General features: G+C 43.8%; 2 protein-coding genes across 7 annotated transcripts in view; both read right to left on the reverse strand.

The window, feature by feature from the left end:
• Positions 1 to 15,953, reverse strand: part of MTARC1 (mitochondrial amidoxime reducing component 1) — a 59,013-nt gene extending 43,060 nt beyond the window's left edge. For 2 of the 6 annotated variants that reach the window (XR_002517399.2, XR_002517398.2), the window contains exons 1-6: positions 15,436 to 15,953; positions 11,076 to 11,249; positions 5,930 to 6,092; positions 4,670 to 4,861; positions 4,463 to 4,583; positions 2,782 to 3,116 (exon numbers count right to left, since the gene is read on the reverse strand). Coding sequence is in view for 3 of the 6 variants with exons in the window: in XM_021927043.2 (XP_021782735.2) it covers positions 4,670 to 4,861; positions 5,930 to 6,092; positions 11,076 to 11,249; positions 15,436 to 15,710 (804 nt within the window). In the remaining 3 variants the exon portion in view is untranslated. The remainder of the gene's footprint in view (positions 1 to 2,781; positions 3,117 to 4,462; positions 4,584 to 4,669; positions 4,862 to 5,929; positions 6,093 to 11,075; positions 11,250 to 15,435) is intronic. The other 4 variants (XM_021927043.2, XM_009187033.2, XR_002517400.2 and 1 more) reach the window with 3 other exon arrangements.
• A 1,863-nt stretch (positions 15,954 to 17,816) lies between these two features.
• Positions 17,817 to 21,151, reverse strand: part of MTARC2 (mitochondrial amidoxime reducing component 2) — a 36,963-nt gene continuing 33,628 nt past the window's right edge. The window contains exons 7-8 of the mRNA XM_009187020.2: positions 20,638 to 20,792; positions 17,817 to 18,666 (exon numbers count right to left, since the gene is read on the reverse strand). Of these exons, the coding sequence (XP_009185284.1) occupies positions 20,669 to 20,792 (124 nt within the window). The 3' untranslated portion in view covers positions 17,817 to 18,666; positions 20,638 to 20,668. The remainder of the gene's footprint in view (positions 18,667 to 20,637; positions 20,793 to 21,151) is intronic.

Here is a 21,151-nt window from a genome sequence, read left to right on the forward strand (position 1 = left end):
GGCAAAACTCCTTCTATATTAAAAATACAAAAATTAGCTGGGCGTGGTGGCACATGCCTGTAATCTCAGCTACTCAGGAGGCTGAGGCAGGAGAATCACTTGAACCCAGGAGGCAGAGGTTGCAGTGAGCTGAGATCACACCACTGCACTCTGGCCTGGGTGACAGAGCAAGACTCTGTTTCAAAAAAGAAAGAAAGAATGAGTTTGGGGAGGTGGGGTGAGGGTGTAGGGGCTGGTGTGTGAGCACCTAAGTCTGACTTTCTCTGTCAACCAACAGAGAGTTGGAACTGTGACACAGCACTCCAGAGGGGGTCCGGGTGGACGTTTGAGGGACCTACATCAGGTGACAGAGGGTGATGCTGCAGGAGAGTGTGATCACCAAGGAGGGGAGAGAAAAGGGTCCAGGCCAGAACTTTTGGAAGTAAGGAATGAGGACAAACAGCAGAGAAGTAAGGGCAGTGCAGCCAAAGGAGAAACGTTTCAGTAAGTAGTGCCCATGGGTCCTCAGGGCAGGGTGGCGGCGACTGAAAAAGTCACTGACTGTGGCAGGTGGGGTGGATGTCTCCACTGTGGCTCTGGGGAGAAATGAGGTGTAAGAAATGAGTGTGGGGAGTGCCGATGATGAAGGGAGGCAGAGAAAAGCCACAGTTGCTGAGAAGGTAGGTTCTGAGATGCGGAGTGGGTCTGCTTTCCAGAAACTTCCGTGCAGGTTCTCAGCCTTCCTCCATGCTATCCTGCTCTCTCAGCTGCACCCTGGCCCCACCTGCTCTAATCCTTCTCCAGGCTCCTGGCAGAGGTAAATATGTACCATGCAAATCAGATTCAGTCACTCTCTGGCTAAAAATTCTTCCCAGACTCCCCAAAACCTGACACCAAATACCTGTGCTCTCAGCTCCCCTCCTCTCCTGAGCCCCAGCGCTGCGAGATGACCATTCTCTCACACCTTCATAGCCCTGTGTATGCACCCCTCCCTCAGTGCTCCCCCTTCTCCTGGACAATACTTATCCGGTCATTCATTTAACAGATAAGTAGTGCACACCTACTATGTGCCAGGGGCTCTCTTAGGGGCTGGAGATAAGGAGCTTGCATAGGGGAAACAGACAATACACTAATACCTGAGTACACACGGCTTGTTAGGTGGGGTGTGTGCTGTGGGGGGCTGGATGAGTGGGGTCAGTGAAGCCCACAGCAGGGGACTGAAAGAGGCACTGGAGTGAGCCATGAGGCCTGTGAGGGAAGGTATGCCAGACAGAGGACCCGGCCAGGACACAGAGAAAAGGCCAGTATGGCTGGGGCAGAATGAGACAGCAGAGGGGAGTGAGAGGAGAAGCGGCTGGGAGCTGGCGGGGTGTCATGTTGGGCCTTCAAGGCCATCCATAAGGATCCCATCTTTTACTTGAAGAAAGGTGGAGAACTGTGAGAGGGCTTTAAGCAGAAGAATCACATGATGTTACTTACATCAACAGGGTTACTTTGACAGATGTGCTGAGAACAGCCCATGGATGGTGGCAGGGCTGGGTCAAGAGTGGGGCAGGAAGGCCAGTGAACCCAGGCTGTTGCAGCACCAGTGGTAACTACATCCAGGCAGGGAGGGGAGTGGGGAGGAGGGCCCAGCCATAAAGATTTGTCAACTGTAGGAACTTGGGATATGAGACAAAGAGAAGAACAAAGGGTGGTTCGCAGTTTGGGGCCTGAGCCAGCGGAAGTCAGGGCTGCTGTGTGCTGAGATGGGTGAGACTGGGCACAGCAGGCTTTAGGGTGGAAACCTGACCCTCAGTTTCAGACATCCTGACATTGGATTAGACATCCACATGGAGCTATGGAGAAGCAGGGGAAAGCTCTGGCAGAAGGATATAGTTAGGAGTCCTCAGGGCAGATGAGGTTTTGAAAATGAAAGAAAGAAAGAAAAGAAAGAAAAGAAAGAAAAGAAAGAAAAGAAAGAAAAGAAAGGAAAGAAAGAAAGAAAGAAAGAAAGAAAGAAAGAAAGAAAGAAAGAAAAGAAAGAGAGAAAGAGAGAGGGAGGGAGGGAGGGAAGGGAGGGAAGGAAAGGAAGGAAAAAGGAAGGAAGGAAGGAAGGAAAAAGGAAGGAAGGAAGGAAGGAAAAAGGAAGGAAGGAAGGAAAAAGGAAGGAAGGAAGGAAAGAAGGAAGGAAGGAAGGAACAGATCAGAAAAGTGAGTGCAGACAAATGAGAAAGGTTCTGAGACCAGAGCCCTGGGTGCCCCACGCTTCAGCTCACCCCACAATGCAGGTGTTAGTCACGTCCCCACGTCTGGCTGCTCGCCACCCTCCTGGCCATGTCTTACTGGACTGTGAATGCTTGTTCACTATCTGACCACCCTGAGCTCCTCAGGAGAAGCAAATGCATTTCTTCAACCCTTGTTCTCATGTGTCTATTCACAGCGCACACCACACAGGGGCAGCAACCCACTAGATGATGGGTAAATTACTAGAAACAAGGCCGGCTCAGCCACCATTGTGTTACCGCCCAACTTCACATACAGAATGTTCTCAATTAGGAAACACTCAGAGATAGAGAGAGAGATACGGGTTTTTAAAGTAAGATTCAATTGAAAGAAATCTCTGAGATCTGAAGTTCTACTCTGGGCCATCTCCTCCTCTCTTCTCATCTGAATCTTACTGTCACAGAATTTTGGAGTGGAAATAGCTTCAGTATGACCCTTGGTGCACAGATCACACCAGGGGAAAGAAAGCTTAAAGCCGATCATAGGGAGAAAGCTGGGGGTCTGAGTCAAACTCCCGGGAATGAAACTCTTCCTTACCTTTCTGTGGTACTTAATGTCCTAGAACTTTTCCACAAATTGTCATCGACCTTGATTCTCACAGCTCCCATCAGGCGAGGGAGTCATTGGAATTGCCCATGTTTTACAACTGCAAGAAGCAGAGGCCTCGGCAGGTTCGGTGACCTGTTCAGGCTTGTGTGGTCACTTGCTGAAGCAGGCGGAGTGGAATCCAGCTGTCCCAGCCCCACGGATATGCCCTAGAATTCTCAGGGTTCCTCTGGCCTTGTACAATTGGGGTTCAAAACCCAGCCCCTCCTTGCTGTGGTATAGCCTAGGGCAGGCCACCTCACCTCCCCAAGCCTCTCTCTTCTCTCCTGTAAGATAGGAATGATAGCTTTACCCTGCTGGGCTCTGTGAGGCATAGAAGAGACAACATACTTAAGTGAAACACAAGTGTTTATTCAAAACCGTCCCCACTCATTTCTCTTTTCCTGAGAAGGAATGTTCTCAGGAAAAATGACTCTCCTAGCCATAGCTAGTGGAAGATGAATCTCAAGGACATGGTCAAAGGCAACCAAACAGAGATTATTTTCCTGTTGTCTGAGTCAGGCTGGCCCATTGTGCACAGGAGCAGGACAGGCAGAGCTCCCTTGTCATAAAGAAGCACTGAGAGACGCCCAACCCAGGACCGTGGGGGATATGCACACAGTCCACCTGCCTCACACTAGGAAGTTCTCTGCCACCTTTAGAAGAAACGCTACCCTTGGAAGGTGGGAGCCAAGAGTATTTTATATAAAGCATTAGCAGTGGATTTTGGAGTACTTTCATTATCCTCCGTCGATTGATACTGCATTTATACACCTCATAAATTACATTATCCAAATTGATCCTTCAACAGACCTTTAAGGTAACCCTAGGCAGAAATACGATTATCTCATCGTTCAGGCAAGGTAAGTGGGACATAGCAGTGCTGCTCAAAGTCACGCAGAAGCCAGCACAGAAGCTGAAACCAGCCCTCACATCCTCTTGTTTGAATGTGGGAACCAAATTCTTATATTATTTCTCTTTCAGCACAGCTTTGCCTCCGTACAGCCAAAGTGAAGAACAGAACTGGTTCCTCTGAGTATAAAAGGTTAAAACTCAATTGCTTTGACTCCATTTTTCCCTGTTATGCAGGAAATGGGCAAACGTAAGAACCACTATATTGTCCCTTTTACCTCTCCCTTCTCAACATAAACATGAGGCACAACCAGAGCTCCTGAATTCCTAGCTGGGGGTCAGGGCTTCTGTTGAGTATCCACAGCTGGTGGCCACTCCCCAAGCCTCTAGGCCACCAACCTCTGCCTTCATGGAAGCCCAGGGAGAGAATCAGGTTAAACAGCCAAAGGCTATTTATTACAAAGTAAATTTGCTGCCATAATCCTGCGGAATCCCGGAAACCAAGCCTCAGGGCTATTCAAGCTAAGTCACCACGCAGACATCTGAGGGCAGATGGAAGGTGGCACTGCAGGCGTTTTAGGGCAGTGCCATCAAGCTCAGGAGCAACAACCTCTCCCAACCCTCACCCAGCAGCCTTGCAGTAAATGCCTGTCTTCTCCGAGAGAGCCATCTACTAAACAGGAAGACCATCCTTTGACAAGACAGGAGCATACACTTTCTTTGTTCCGTGGCCCACACAGATCATGTAGTCTGTGCAAGAAAATATGACTCAACAACGAACCTGTCAACTCAGAATTCTCCTTAGAAGCCACAGATACTGAACTGCTTCCTTGATGACAGTCTCTGACCCATCAATATTTGTATCCTCCACACAGAAGTCTGCACTTATTAGGTGAATAAATCTAAAAATCAAATTGTTATGTATTACAGAGTTGATAAATAATGCATCCTTCAGAATAATCTAATCCAATGTCAAAGACTTTCATACCTTAAAAAAGAAGTCAAATCCAAGGAAAGATGCAAAGGGGCATGGCGTTACCTCTGCATAGACATCGCATCCTGAAATTACAATATTGGGCCTGAAGTTGGTTGCTTTAACTTTCTTCTCTAGCCTGGAGTTGAGATCCGCTAGCAACGCCTCAGAAACGATCATGAATGGGCTGGTGTCTGAGTAAGCAATCTGATAGGGAAATACACATTGTTATAACACGTGGCACACCAACTTTTCAGTGGCTAGGTGTGCCTAGCTCCTAGACATACCCTCCGTGCTCCACCCCACCCCACACACAATCTTTCAAAGTAGTTCTCTTATTCTTTTAATAGAAGTCACAGTGACTCAGAAGCTTTAAATAGCCTTGAGACAGCAGAAACTGCATGGTGGAATGAAGGGAACAAGGACTCAGAATCCATCCTAAGCTGCCACAAGGCATGTGCCCTTGGGGACATCACTGCACCTTTCTAAGTCTCCAATTTCTCGAATGTTTAATAAGTTGGTTGAGTTTGATGACCTCATTATGTTTGATTTAAATGCTCACTAATTCCATGAACACTTATTTTTATGCAACTTACAAATTAATATTTATGTTGACCATAATTTATGCATTTGCTTGTTTATTTATTTATATATTTTGAGACAGGGTCTCCTTGCAGCCCGGGCTGCAATGCAGTGGCGCCACGACAGGTCACTGCAGCCTCAACTCTCTGGGCTCAAGCAATCCTCCCACCTCAGCCTCCTTAGTAGCAAGGACTACAGCATAATTTCTTTTTTATGCGCATGGTAAAAGCAGTATATGGTGCTACCAACCCTGCTTTTATGATGAATCCTTAGAGCTTTATGCCATTAAGGCTGATCATTTGAGTCTGTGTATCTCCATACCCATGCCAACTTGCATAGCTAGAATCTGACATACAACTGCAAACTAAAAATTCTGGACTCCACGTGCAATTACAGAATGGAATGAAAAAAAAAAAAAACACTGGTGCAGGACAGTTTTGAAACCCTACTGGCATCAGAATGCTTACACAAATAGGAAGGTAGATGCTCAAGGGCAAAAATTCAAGAGTCCCCCAAATGAAGAAACAAATGATGCTTCCAAGGGAAGGGCTTTATTTCTGCCTACTGCTTGTGGTCTAAGCTACCAGAGGGCTGCCCCAAAAACAAGAGAGCCGAGGTCATCAGAGATGCCACCTGAGCCCCCCGGGCTGGGGGTGACTGCTTTCTACCAATAGAGGCAGCAGAACCTCTCACCTGGTCCTTGGGTCGGAACAAGTCTGCTATTTGGTGAGGATGTCTCGGTCGCATGTGAGGCTCGAAGTGCACCAGGCGGTAGGACTGTGACTTCAGGAAGCTGGTTATCCACTGGGCGGCGGCCTCACCACAGTCTCTGCCCTCAATCTCCAGGCCATGCACTCTGCAGGGGTGGCAGGAACAAAGGGCAAACATGGCTTTGAAAATCCATGCACCCTAATATGTGCCAGTTATATCAGAAAAGCTGCTTCTAGCTGTAACATTACTGTCATATCTTAATTACCAGAAGATGTAATTTTAGTCCTGGCTCTGACTCCAAACCTGCGTCAGCCCACATGAAAGTGAAAGCACCCCTTTAAGCTTTGCTTTCCCCATTTTAAAAAATCAAGTTTTGTACAACTGTGTCTCCCTACCTGGAAGGAATGCAGGGAGGATGAAATGAAATCATATATTTGAAAATGTACTGAGTTCTCCAGAAGAAAACTAATGTATCAATGTAAACTTAGAATTACTGCAAAATCTAGTTCACCCAGCTGAATAGCGACCAGAAATCTTTATTCACAGGCCTGGCTATACTTTGCCAGTATAGTAACAGCAACAATATGAAAATGTTCTATAAAGTCTAAAACATTACAGATAATAACGTTATATATAACAAACATTAACAGTAATAGTCTATTTATTTTATAATAACAATAATAATCTACTAGATTTGATTGCAAGTTATAACTTTGCAGGATTTGAAGTTCCTACTCTCCAGCACATAGCCATGTGCAGGGCTGTTCGGCGTTATATGAATTTCACAGCTATAGAGAGGAAAATAAATGCTATGGTGTAGGCCAGCGTTTCACAAAGTGCAGGACCATTACCACTGCTGGCATTCAAGATAACTGCAGATGGCACCTGGGTATAGCATTAAATAACAGTGAATTGCACAGAGAGAAATTTCAGTTTAGTGGTAATAAATCTTTACCTTTTAGCAACCCTTGATAATCACCTCTTTTAACAAAGAAAGAACACACCTTAGGTCCAGAGACCTCTGTAGGCACAGTTTCTAGCTAGAATTTAGTAATGTTTTAGCATATTGAGTGTTTGTTAATTTCTGGCAAATTATATAGGTAGCAATATAAAATTTGTATACAGGTAGCCATATAAGGTTTATAGGTAGCCACATAAATTTACATATAAACCCATATATAAAAATTATATAGGTAGCCTTATAAAGCCATATACCTGGCAAATGATATAGGTAGCTATATAAAGTTTCTTTTTTAAATAAATGTGTTTAAGATTAGTTTTTAAGCTGAATCAATTTAAAGAAAAACATTAAATAAATAAGAGTACAGGTGGTTTATGGTTTGGCCTACTGTCATGGTGGTGTTATGCAAATGCTGGAAGTTTGAGAAAGCTTAGTGGATCAAGTAAATCTACTTGGCTGGGCATTCCATTTCCACAAATGACTAGCTCCATGACCTTGGTGATAGTTTCTTATTCTGAGACTCAGTTTCTTCATCAATAAAATGGGGGTAGGAGCACAACTTTGTTGTGAGGATTAGGAACAATCTGTAAGAAGCCCCCAAACAATTCTTAGGACTGGGATGTGCTCAGTAGGCGGTAATGACCTAGGGTCCTCCAACCAAGTTATTTCAAGCTATCTTTGTATAGTTAGTCCACAAATCAAACATTTAATCAAACAAAAGCATCCATTCTCTAATAATAATGTACAAATGGATTTTTATATTGTGAAATAATATTGAGTATAGTATCCTATATATTTTTATATAATTTTATTTTATTGCTTTATATCTAAAATGAGAAATCATTACTAACAGTGTCTGGGTTACATAAAGCAGTGAGGTTAGTGTATTCAAAGGTTTCATAAATTTTTTAAAAATTATTATTGAAGTGTAACACTCATGTAGAAAAGTGCACTGCTGTAGTATATGACTTGATACCTTTTCGCACACTGTCACCCCACCCATTCTAAATTAACTTCCTGAGAATCAGAGGGCTGAAATATGCACCCAAGGCCTATGAAGTAATGAGAACATTTACAAAGACCAGGAGTGTTTGTGTTACTCTTTTCTGGGTCAAGATGAAAAATAAATAAAATGAATAAAATAAATGTACCCAAATTTATACACCCAAATAGATATTACCTTTCAGAGCAGTCACCTTGGGAAGTAATCATTCTAACCTATTATTAATCATATCTACTTATTACTACTTTTAAGCCTAACCTCACTTTTTGACCAAAAAAAAAAATGGTCCTATCATTTTCTTATTCACAGGGTTTAGCTCCAAACAATTTTTTACTTTTCCCCAAAAATCAAATTCACCAGTTCTAGAACTGAGTGTATGTGAAGGGCTTAGCGTCTGTGTGTGTGTGCAGTTTAATGTCTGAAATGCTGATTTCAGAAGCATCTTGTGAAATGCCAGCATTACCAAATATCTAGGTATGGAGACAGCCTTGAAGGTCATTGCCTTGTTAGATGCCTCTTTGCTGGTGCCTAAGAAAAAAAAAAAATCACCCTCTTTTCTCCAGAGTCAAACCCTTACAGCTCATCAAGGTACCCTTTCAGTCTCAACTTGCCATTCGGCAGCCCAGGGCTTCCCTTAGTTGTTTTTACAGGAGGGTGTGAGGGCGCACAGCAGAGGATGTAAACAGGAAGGCTGCTTTGACTCCTTAGGGCTTCAGTTCGCAATAATTATTTTTACAAAGTCAAAACATTTGCATCTATCTTGGGCCATTTAGGCATCTGCCCTGTTAATCTGACACTGATTTCCATTGCAACCTCTATTTCTAGATCCTGGGGTTCAGGTTCATAATCACCCAGAACTTGAGGTCTTTCAGCGAGTAGAATTTGTTCTGCCTTCTTCCTGCTCCTCCCATGTTTCTCCTGAGTTCTCACTGGCCTCTGCTGTATCTTGGCCCCAGCACTCCACCTGTACACTGTCCCAAAGAGTGCAAGCAAAGAATTAAAATAAAATTCCAAATGCTTCTATAACCTTTGACCCTTTGACAAAGATAATGTAGGCATGGCTTGAGATGGTTTGAGGTTTGAGACTGTTTGCCTGAATAATCCATAGCAAAAGTCCCTAATTCTCTGTATCTTATTAGTAGCAGGCAAGGTACGTGAGAAGATCAAGTAACATCTTCAACCATGAAAACAGGTGTACTGCCTGTGATCACGACCTTCTGAAAGTGACCCCAGAGCCCCAAGAACTCATCAGAAATCTTTAAGAAACTGTGGGCTGAGGTTACAACTTCCTCATAAGAGAATAGGTTGGGCTGTCAAAAGAAACCTGAGTCCAGAAGATCCTTGGAATCTTTGGATGAAGAGTCTGTATACTACCGTAGCATGTCTAAGCCTTTTCAGTTTGCAATTTCCAAGCATGCCCTTGTTCAGTCTTTTGGGCATGGACCAAATGCCCATATGGGACTGTGAAAAAAGTTTCGAAACAATTTCAAATGAATTGAAAATTAAACAAAAAATTAACTATAAGAAAATATGGGTAAATATCTAACCATGGCAAATAAACACAAATCATGACATGGATAAACATGAAATACAAATTGCAATATAAATATTTAAAATCTTACCTCATTCAGGGAAAAATGCAAATTAAAGTAACAAGAAATTATCGTTTTTGCTCATAAAAATGGCAAAATATTTTTTAATATAATGGTTAAAATGGAATTGGTGAAACCACTCTGCAAACAATTTAGCAAGATGTATCAAAAGCCTGCAGGATCCATATTCTTATTTCAAACAAAACCACTGCTAGAATTTTTTCCTAGGAAAACAACAAATGATATAAACAAAGATTTATGCCAAGATACTCATCACATTCTTCTTAATATCTGGAAAAAAATTAAGACAATCAAAATGTTTAATCATGGGGCATGTTAAAATGCATTAGATGACACCCACACAATGAAATATTATGCCAACATGAAAAATGGTATCCTTAAAGATTTTTTAACAATATGAAAAAATACTCAACATTATCAGTTTAAGTATATAAACAATATGAAAGGATTTTTTGTATTATTTCAATTTGTTTTCTAAGTAACAGGCATAGAGACAGAAAGAAAATATGCCACAATATTAATTACAGTTATCACAGATTTTGTTTCTTTTTTTTTTTTTGGTATTTCCCAATTTTTCAACAATGAATATGTACCACTTTTTTAATCTGAAAAACCACCAATTTCAATAAAAGTATATTATCATATTTAAAACTAAAATGTAGAAATTATATCAGTATTGCATTTTGTGAACTTTTCTGGGTCTTTAGACATTTTTCAGATAACTACATTTTTTGAGGTGATACTACTTTTTTATGATAGGCTATAAACTACATGTAACATTCACAGTGCATTTTTATTCCAAATGCAGAAACTAGAACAAGAATATAACTAGACCAACTTTAATTTTGCCGTAATGAGATAAGAAATCAACTCTAGACATGACTGCTTAGAGGCAAAGCTAGTTTTCCTAGAAGAATTGCTTCGCTGCAGCCCTTCTGATGTTGAGGGAAGGGCTTCTGTACAGAACACCCTCCTGGGCTGCATCCCCAGCCTCATTCTGACACTGACCGCTGAGCAGCCACTGGCTGGATCACTCTTCTAGCTAGAGCTGTTCTTTTCTATTTTGGTTCTTTCATTAGAACTAAATCTTATGGGTCACATAGCCATTTGCAACTCTTTTCCTAACTGAGATTTGAAAGGTACCCAGTTTTTCCAAGCCAAGTAGAAAAAGTTCTATGAGAATACGTAGATCAAATCTCACCTCTGCTAGGACACTCGCCCCCACCACTCCTACCCCATTTTTGTGCTTGATCTTTGGGTGCTGTTATTTTTCTCCTGTTGACATGACAATATGCTTTTGTTCTCATGGGTTTCTACATAGCACTTTCAATGTGTTGTTGTCATCTCAACAACACAAGTTTCTGAAGCTGCTTCCTTCTTTCTCCTTCTTTTAGATCTTCATAATCTTGAAGACTTGGTTCTACATATGGTACACACGCAATCAACAGTTCATTATTGATATGTTTCTCAGGATTCCCTCTAGAGTTTACGCTTTCTCAAAATTGCATGACTATTCATTCATGCAAGGGCTACGACCTGCCCTTTCCTTACCTGCACTTGCGCACTGCATTTGTGGTGGGCGTTCTGATGGGCAGTAGTAGATCCTTCGTGTAGGCTGCACTGAGAGTCAGGGTGTCACCATCACAGGTCAGGGAAATCAGGACCAGGCGAGGTTCCTGGCGAGCGGTAACCATGTTTCCCTCCTGGTTGATCACAAGCCAAAACCTGCCATTTTCAAAACACAGGATATATGTGAACTAGTATGACAGGAAGCCAGACTCTGGAGGAGCTCCAATTAGACACTGTTGTCGTCTTTGACTTCTTCCCCATAAGCCTGGTGTGTGTGAGTTTGAGAGTGTGTGTCTGTCTGTCTTAAACATCAGCACACAGGACTCAGTCTGTCACTTAATTTCAAAGGGTTTAATAACCACTCAAGCATCCAACATATCTAGAGAACAGTTTGAGCTCTTTGATGGCACAGAAATCAAAGATGTTAATTATATTTTCATCTCAATCTCTAGAAAGCCTGAATGCTTTCATTAAACATGCTCCAAGCAGATGACAAGAATCTATTTTACAGAAAGACTTTAAGGGCAGGAGGAAACACAGTGCCTGGCATCCGGTAGGCAATGGGCTCTCATTGGCGGAAATAGCAGCGCTGTTGCTCATATTGTTCACAGAGCATGCAGTTTAGCTGAGCAACATGCAGTGCCACTTATACTCTGCCAGTTCCAGCCCCCCACCTTTAAAAACTTTTTATGTTCCAATATTTAGTGCTGTCCATTCTGCAATTTGCTAAACTAGACAGTATTTTTTTCTCTGGCCCAGTATTCCTGGTCTACAGGTACTTCCTAGAAAAAAAGATAAATGGAGAAATAAGGGCAATAGAAAGAGCCATTTCCAGAACAAGAACAATACGTTTCTGTAGGTTGTCTCTCAGCTACCAAAGAAACAAAACATTGTCATTTCAATCCTTTCAGTACATGCTAATCAAATGATTACAGTTATAGAAGTGAGCATGTGCTTTTGAGATTTCCAGACATAAGAAAAAAATATGGCCGGTACTTTAGGTCGTACCTATATATTTCTTGCATCACTTCCAGCAGGTTATCATGGCTGAGCTGTTCAGCTACACTAGAAAAATATGCTCAGTATAAGCCCTTTCCCTAACTGCCCTTTTATCAGACTTCGTTTCTGCACAGACAGAGGCCTGCCCTGCCCCAAATCCTTGGGACCAGCAGGTGAATATTCTCCCTAATATTCTTCCTGGTAATGGCAGTTTAGATCTTTCTAAAATGCAAATCTAACTTCAAGACCCCCTCATTCAAAATCCCTCCACGGTTCCTGCTTTCAGGATAAAACCAACTCCTAAGCAAGGGCATGCACAGCCCTTCATGATCCAGCTGCTGCTCCAGCCATTTTTACCTCCCAAGGTCTTCACACAGGCCAGTCTTTTATACATTTTTTTTAATTGCAGTAAAATAGATATAAAACATAAAATACCTAGCATACTCCTATGTACAGACCCAAAAGAACTGAAAACAGGAACTCAAACAGATATTTGTGTATCAATGTTTATTGCAGCTTTATTCAAAATGCTAAAAAAGTAGTAACAGCCCAAGTGTCCATCAACAGAGAATGGAATTTTTTAAATGTGATTTTAACCATTTTGAAGTATGCGATTCAGTGGCAGGAAGTACATTCACAGTGTTGTGCAACCATCAGCACTATTTGCAAAACCTTTTCATCACCCCAAACAGAAACTCTGTACCAGTTAAGCAATAACTCCTCATTTTCCCCTTCCCCCTGCCCCCAGTAACATCTAATCCACTTTGTCTCTATAAATTTATCTACTAGACATTTCATATAATCAGAATCATGCAATATTTGTCCTTTTGTGTCTAGCTTATTTCAATTAGCGTTATGTTTTCCAGGGCCATCCATGTTGTAGCACATATCAGAACTTCATTCCTTTTCATGGCTGAATAGTATTCCATTGCGTGTATATATCACATTTTGCTTATCCACTCATCCATCAATGGACACTTAGTTGTTTCCACCTTTTGACCACTGTAAATAACATCATAATGAAGGTTCCACACTCAATGCTGCAAAGAACATTCACCCTATTTATGTCCCAGTTCCTTTTGGTAAATACCTTAGAGTAAGTTTGTCCAACCCATGGCCCGTGGGCCACATGTGGCCTAAGATAGCTTTGAATGCAGCCCAACACAAATTGATAAACTTTCTTAAAACATTATGAGATTTTTTTGTGATTTTTTTTTTTTTTAACTCATCAGCTATTGTTAGTATTAGTGTATTTTGTGTGTGGCCCAAGACAATTCTTCTTCCGATGTGGCCCAGGGAAATTTAAAGATTGGACAACCCAGCACAGACTATGCCAGCCTTTCCCCAGCATACACCATCCTCTCAAGCCAAGTGTCTTTGCCCAGCTTATTCTCTCTCTGGAAAGTTCTTCTCCCAACTTACTTGCCCAGCAAGTTCTGAATTATTTTCCGGTTTTCAGTTCAAGCTGTTTTTTTTTTTTTTTTTTTTTTTTTTTTTTTTTTTTTTTTGAGACGGAGTCTCGCTCTGCTGCCCAGGCTGGAGTGCAGTGGCCGGATCTCAGCTCACTGCAAGCTCCGCCTCCCAGGTTCACGCCATTCTCCTGCCTCAGCCTCCCGAGTAGCTGGGACTACAGGCGCCCGCCACCTCGCCCGGCTAGTTTTTTGTATTTTTTTTTTAGTAGAGACGGGGTTTCACCGTGTTAGCCAGGATGGTCTTGATCTCCTGACCTCGTGATCCGCCCGTCTCGGCCTCCCAAAGTGCTGGGATTACAGGCTTGAGCCACCGCGCCCGGCCTAGAGGGAGTGTTTCTGTTGCCCAGGCTGGAGTGCAGTGGTGCGATCTCGGCTCACTGCAAGCTCCTCCTCCCAGATTCACGCCATTCTCCTGTTTCAGCCTCCCGAGTAGCTGGGACTACAGGCGCCCGCCACCAAGCCCAGCTAATTTTTTGTATTTTTTAGTAGAGACAGGGTTTCACCGTGTTAGCCAGGATGGTCTCGATCTCCCGACCTCGTGATCCGCTCACCTCGGCCTCCCAAAGTGCTAGGATTACAGGCCTGAGCCACCGCACCTGGCCCAAAACATGGAATATTTAGGATCCTTGGTTTTCTTCCGGAAGCAAAGATGCATGTATCACTAACGTTTCAACTATGTCATGAATTGCCCTCTGTCTTGGGAGCTGGTAGGAGAAAGGTTACAGCTCCCATGAGTCCTGTGTTACTTGCTGAGCTGCGAGGGCTTCTCTGGAAAGGAGTTTCAAGTGCAGCCTCACAACGAGACCCGGGGCTGGCCTGAAGCCAGACCCTAAAGAGGACAAAGCCGCCGGCTCCTGGGTTTTGCAGCCTTTGCTGAACCCCAGGAATCCACGCAGCTCTCAGAACCCAGACAGAACATTAACAAGATCACTCTTTACAAAGCCCCAGTGTGCTAAAGAAAATAAGAGTCCTGGTTCCGCTGCTGTGTAGCTCTGAACTCAGCTTCTTTATCCACAAGAGTGCTTGAGAGAATTGGGGAAAATAGCATCTGCAATGCCACCCCCGCCTTTTTTTTTTTTTTTTTTTTTTTAACTTAGTCTCTCTCTGTCGCCCAGGCTGGAGTGCAGTGGCATAATCTTGGCTCACTGCAACCTCCACCTCCCGGGTTCAAGCGATTCTCCTGCCTCAGCCTCCTGAGTAACTGGGATTACAGGTGCGCGCCACCATGCCCGGCTAATTTTTTTTTTTTTCCCTTAGTAGAGATGGGGTTTCACCATGGTGGTCAGGCTGGTCTCGAACTCCTGACCTCAGGTGATCCACCCGCCTCGGCCTCCCGAAGTGCTGGGATTACAGGCATGAGCCACCGCGCCTGAAGGTATTCCTTGAACTGCAGTCATTACTATTATGAGCCCCGCCTTGGTGCGCTCTTGGAGGGCTGGACTCTACAGTTTCAGCTTTCCCCAAGATCTCAAGAAAGTCACTGAAAATAAAGCTACTGGGAACCAATCTCTTTAAGCTAGCCACCTCCACTAAATGGAGATTAAGAAGTTTGCTCATTGGCAGACACCTGGGAGCGATACCACACCTCAGCAGGAGCACATGACGCCAAAGAGCCAGTGGGAGGTGGAAATCCGCCCAACCCGGGAAAACGGGTCCATGTGCTCAGAGTCCCAGAGCCCCGGGATCTGATGCTGGGGGCTGAGGGTTCCTTTTTCTTTTTGGCCTTTTCTCATCCAACTCCCAGTTTCTTTGTAATAGGAGGAAGGACCTGTTAGTAGACTCTGCAGACCTCCCCTGCACTCCTCCCTTCTCAGACCCTTGCCCGAGGCGGATCAGCGCTGCCCCGCGCCCGCGCCCGCGCTCGGCCGTACCTGTCCCGCAGGTTGCCGCTGCGCAGCCCCATGGCCGTGCACTCGGCCTCGCTCACTGGCACCCCCTTGCAGGATTTCACAGGGTAGATCCAGAGCTGCGCCACTGTGCCCACCTGCTGCAGCAGCCGCCGGCGCTGCGTGGGCCATGCGCGGCGCCAGGCGACAGCCCCCAGCGCCACCGCGGTCAGTCCCAGCACGGCGACCCCGAGCCACCCGGGCCAGGGCTGCGCGAGGAGGACAAAGCGGGCCAGCGCGGAGGAACCGGCGGCGCCCATGGCTGGCTTCTCCGCGAGGTGCAGGCGGCAAGGCCGGAGCGCGCTGGTAGTCCGGGGCAGCTGGGGGAAGGTGCGGCCTTTGGCCCTGAGCCCAAAGGGTGGGCAGTTCCCGAACCCTTCCGGGCCAATCAGAGCAGTGCGTCCTTCTGGGGGGCGGCGCGGGGAGTGGGAGGTGGCGGCTCAGCTTCCACTTGGTCTGCGCCCCATGGCTTCTGCAACCTTCCGTCGCCTGCAGCTCAGGGCGCCGTGCCCTCCCCCCCCCCCCCCCCCGATCTCTGCAAGTGACCAGTTTATTTACTTACGTATTTATGGGGTTATTTGACCTAAAATAAACAATAGACAACATTTGCAGGACAAAGCGTGATTTTGAAATTAAAAATCAGACAGCGGGCAGCAGCTTCTCCTAGGAATAGTAGAGAGCGGGTCGGCCCTGCCTGGCCTGCGCAGTGTCCAGCTCTCTGCTGCGGCCGCCGTCCCCGCAGGCTGCCCAGGGTTTAGGGAGGTTCCAAAGAGTGGGGGTCTGGTGGAGGAGGATGCTACCAGGCCCTCTGCGCCAGCGAGACAAGGCCAGAGTTCTCCCAGCGGCAGTTCGGAGCGGCAGTGGGCGTTTGAGAGCGCCTTCTACGCTCCCAGCGGGGAGCCTCAGCTGCAGCTGCATTGGCAAGGCCTTGGCTCAGAAGTTTAGCACTGCACAAGGTCCCCAAGCTGCTTCTGGCGGGAGGGAATGTCACCTGGTCCTGCAGGCACTCACCTCAGTCACTTGTCACTTCCAAATCAGGTTATATTCCAGTCAACAATATCAGCACACTCGAACAGCATGGTTTAGGAGTCAGGCTCCTGTTTGATGTACCAAGCTATCAAAGGAAAAAATTACTCAAACGCTTATTAAAATGGTAAGGAAGACTATTCACGGCTATTGTAACAAGGGCATCACAATAGGGGAAAGAGATTAGGCTCAGCTCTGTATTACAGCGAAGACTGCTGGGGGTTTATAGCCAAAGAGCAAAGTTCCTGGGGGTCAGTGAATGAAAAATCACTAAGAGGAGACATCAAGTGTAGAGGATTCTTGATAAACCCACTTAACAGGATTCTACTGAACTAGGCAAGGACTTACACACTGAGGGTGACAGATGAGGAATCTGAGCAGATATCAAGGATGATCAGATATCAAGGATGGGAGAATACTCTGGAAACTGACTAAGCAGGATTCTTGCTAAACTGGGCTCTGCAGGGAGTAGGGTGGCAAGGTCAAGGCCTCATGAAGAAAAGGGCTCAGAGGAGACTGAAGTTTGGTTGAGAGCCTGTGTCATCCGCAGCTCAGCCATGGTCCCCTGAGCCACGAGTGTACATTTCAAGACTCAGCCAGAATTGTCCATGCAGGGCAAGGGTGCCTTGGAAGAGAGAAGCGGGAGTTCGCCAAGAGAAAAGAACAACCCTGTCCTCCAGATGGCAACTCACTGCAGAGCAGTTCCGTGCTCAGGGAGGCTCTGTCTTTACTGGCCTGAACACTTATCTGTCCTGTGTTTCTGCTCTCTTCTCTTCCAACCCCAGGTCACACCCTGTCTGTAAAGGACACAGCTCCGCAGGACGCACCACTTGATCCTCCTCGGAAAGGCAGCTCCAGGGCACCAAATATGTGTTTCTGTTTATCTCCCTCCTGAATTCCTCTTTGAAAATTTAAGAGGAAAAAATGGCTCCCCTATTTTAATGGTTGACTTTAAAGTTCTGATTTTTCCATTTCATCACTTCCAGAATTTACCCAAGGCTACAGCTCACTTACCACTTTTACCTCACAGGGTGCGGGGGATGGTGGTGAATTTCAGTCCCAGAACCCAGCAAAGGAAAATGGAGGAGGAGGGAACAACCACTCCTCACTGACCACTAGGAAGGCCCCTTGCGGACACTGGCCATCCTGCCACAGACAGGACACCAGTGTGCCTGCAGCTCACAATGCCCTCGCCCCCTGCCAATGACAGAAGCCAGTGTTTGTGGAGTCAGATTGTGTCTCTGGAGGCAATCAGAAAGGGTAAGGAAAAATAAATTGCAGTGACTCAAATTCTAATATAAAGAGAGAAGCCCAGGAAGAAGACTCATGAATACCAAAGATAAAGCAGGATTGAGATTCACGTTTATTAGTTACAAAGAAACCATAAAATTGTAAGTAGGTGAATTCATCCATATACTATTTCAGTGAGTATTTTTGCTTAAGATCATACCAAAGTAGTTCGTTTTTTTGTTACCAAAAAATTATTTGCATTGAAAAAAATACGTTCATGCTGTCTTCCTTGCGATCCTACCCTCAAAATTCCATCCTCTTTTAAATGTCATCCTCTTCTTTATCTTACTTGGAATTCCAGATGGTGTATCTGGCAGTTACACACAAACAGATTACTTTTATATGGCTTAACAAAGGTGTAATAGAATATTAAAACTAAGTCTATAAGAGAATTTCCATACTCAAGTACAGCCCAGATTCCATAATGCTAGAGCACATGAGTGAAAAGTCAACAGGACTCAATGGCCACGTAAAGACCAATATTAGGCATTTGTGAGTGTGGTATCATGTGTCCTGCACATCAGGTAATCCTGATAGGTAATAAAAGGAACACATTTTAAAAACATTTTTGCAGCTTTTTAGTTGATTCATTAAACTTGCTTTATTCATCAAAAAGTCAGGAAGTAAAAGCATAATAGCCATGATAACATTCAAAATAGCATTTTTGATGATGTTAATTATTTTTAAAGCCTTCAGTACCTAAAATTTATACATATACCTTCATATTCCCACCTCTAATACTTTCCTTGCATTAACCTGGAGCATACACAACTTTGAAAAGTCAAAAATCGAGATTGTTTTCCAGGGTAAAGATCGTTGAAGGCTGGATAATAAGGATTTGCTGAGGTATTGCTGCCGCTGTTGTTAAGATCTCAGTCAATCCCTCCTGGTTGCTGAAGCCTGAATAAATAATAAGAATCTCTGGTTATTTGGTTATTTATCCTACTGTTCATCAATAATTCAAACTCCCACAAAACAGTCACTTATTGAGGTTATACATATAAATGTATGGTGCAGTGCTGTGCAGAAAGCATGGCCTATTAGCTCTAATTCACATCAGCTCCCAGACCATACATCAGCTGACCTAGCTGAGCCTTTGTTTCTCGTTCATAAAATGCCTATTATCATATCTATCTCACAGAGATCCTCTCACAGATAAAGATTACACAAGGCCTTCTGGGAAGCAGAGACAATTGGAAATTGAGGCTGAGTAAACCACAGATGTTCGTTGCCTCCATCCACTGCAAAACAGGATCTGGTTAGATGAGTTTGTGACCAAGTGACATGGAAAACCCTCAGTTATTAAGGTATCTCACAGCCACTGGGCTCCCTCAGATGCAGAGAACACGTGAAAGCCCTTGGCTCACACATTGATCCAGGTCCAGTCAATCATGACTGGAACAGCAGGACACAGGATCAGTTTCACTCAAGCTAGATGGCTCAGGCTTGGGTCCACTCTCCCCACATGGGGCTTTTAGAAATGCCAGGCACTTAGGAGCTTCACAGTTTCCTCTCTAGTATTAATACTTATTATATTTCATCAAATCCAAGATATACCAATTGTAAAATGCACCATTATTTTATGCATCACTGATAATTTTATGCATCACCGATATTTTTCAAAAGGTACCCTGAATGTTATAAGAAGCTGACTGGTATCAGAGATGTTAGAATAGGATCTCAGAACTGATGAAATATGGTAATGGTTATGCAAATACCTAGTCATAATAGTAGTCAATAGAGGTGTAGTTCGTTTTTGCCCACTTCAAGGGAAAAGCCTGTGTCATGTTTATATCCACTATGGAACCTAAGACTAGATCATGATGGAATGATGGCAATAAAAAACATAACTAATATTTACTGAGCACTTTATTTGTGTTGCAATGCTGAAACTTTAAATGAATTAATACTCAAGATAACTTGTGTTGGTTGTTTTGGTAAGTGCTATTATTCCCACTTTGCAGATAAGGGTACTGAGACTTAAAGAGAAGTTAAACATCTCATTCAACTTAAGATGATGCTTGGATTACCAACCCAAGTCTATCTAATGCTAGATCTAGACCTTCTAAGCCACTATGTTACCCTGTCCTTAAGGACGGTCAGGTTGTGGATGTCAGGACTGCAAGGGCAAGTAACACACGCGAGAAGCTCAGGCCAGAAACAGAGAGAAGGATGGTCAAGAGTTTTGGAGATGAGGTGACCTTAAGAACTGGGTCATGGATTTTATGAGAGAACTTGCTTAAAATCTCCAACTTGAGGTCTTCTGACCAACTTTCTCATTCCTTTAATTTGGGAGTTAGGCTTTTGCCTCCAGGAGTCAGGGCTGTATTGGACACGATGAAATCAATGTGAGAACATTATTGTCTAACTCATGATTCAGGACCCAGTCACCTTGATGCACTGATTTTTTTTTTCAAACTTCAATTATACTTTAAAAATACATTTGATAAAAAGCATCCAATTTAAACATTTTCCCAAGATGATGTTGAATAATTTAAACATTTCCCCTTCTATCTGAGACAGAAAAAATAAATACAAAACTCTTGAGAATCAGTCACCTTCATTTCCCTATTCCTTAATGATGTTCTGTAATAAGCTGTGAACATATACCTGTCTTTCTGCTGAGCCTCTTCCATCAGCATTTTACCATTAAATGGGAAATAAGGGTGGAGAAGGCTGAGGTAGGAGTACACAGATTACTGCAGGGAACAGAAATCAAGGGCACTGTCCAACTCCAAAGATCAGAATACAAAACTGCTTATTCTCTCAAGAATTAAAGCAGCATAACATTAAAAAAAAAAAAAAAAAAAAAAAAAACCATAAGAAATGCAGCAATGGCTCCAAGACAGTGTATTCAGAAGCAAAGCTGACCTTTTACCATATTACCCTAGTGGATCCGTCACTACACCATTCGATACACGGGGTCACCAACTCTCAGGCTTCCAATTTTTTCCACTGAATAATAGATTCCAAAAAGCGGAGACGACTTGTATAATTCCCTCTCAGAAGGATCACACAGGCGGTAGCTGAAACAAGCAAAAATTCAATCATCAGACACAAGAAGGAAATAATAATCGAAATATTCTCAACAGAACTCAAGTTTGCCTTCCAACTTATTTATAAATACACAGCAAACCTTTTCTAAAATGTTGACAGAGAAGTCTGTGGACAATTAGTCAAACTGCAAATAATTCTAGCTTTTCTAGAAGTATCCTGAAAGTCTATGCAATTTCTCCATGGCTTCAGTTTCAGGCCAAAAAGAAAAAAGGTATGTGTACGTATAAAATAAATACTTCGTCTATATGCGTACCTTCGACTTCACAACTCATTGAAACAAATGCCCCTGAAAACACAAAATGGAATGGCCCTGAACTCTACAAATCTT

This window comes from Papio anubis, chromosome 1 (genome assembly GCF_008728515.1).
Source record: "Papio anubis isolate 15944 chromosome 1, Panubis1.0, whole genome shotgun sequence".
NCBI classification, from domain to species: domain Eukaryota; kingdom Metazoa; phylum Chordata; class Mammalia; order Primates; family Cercopithecidae; genus Papio; species Papio anubis.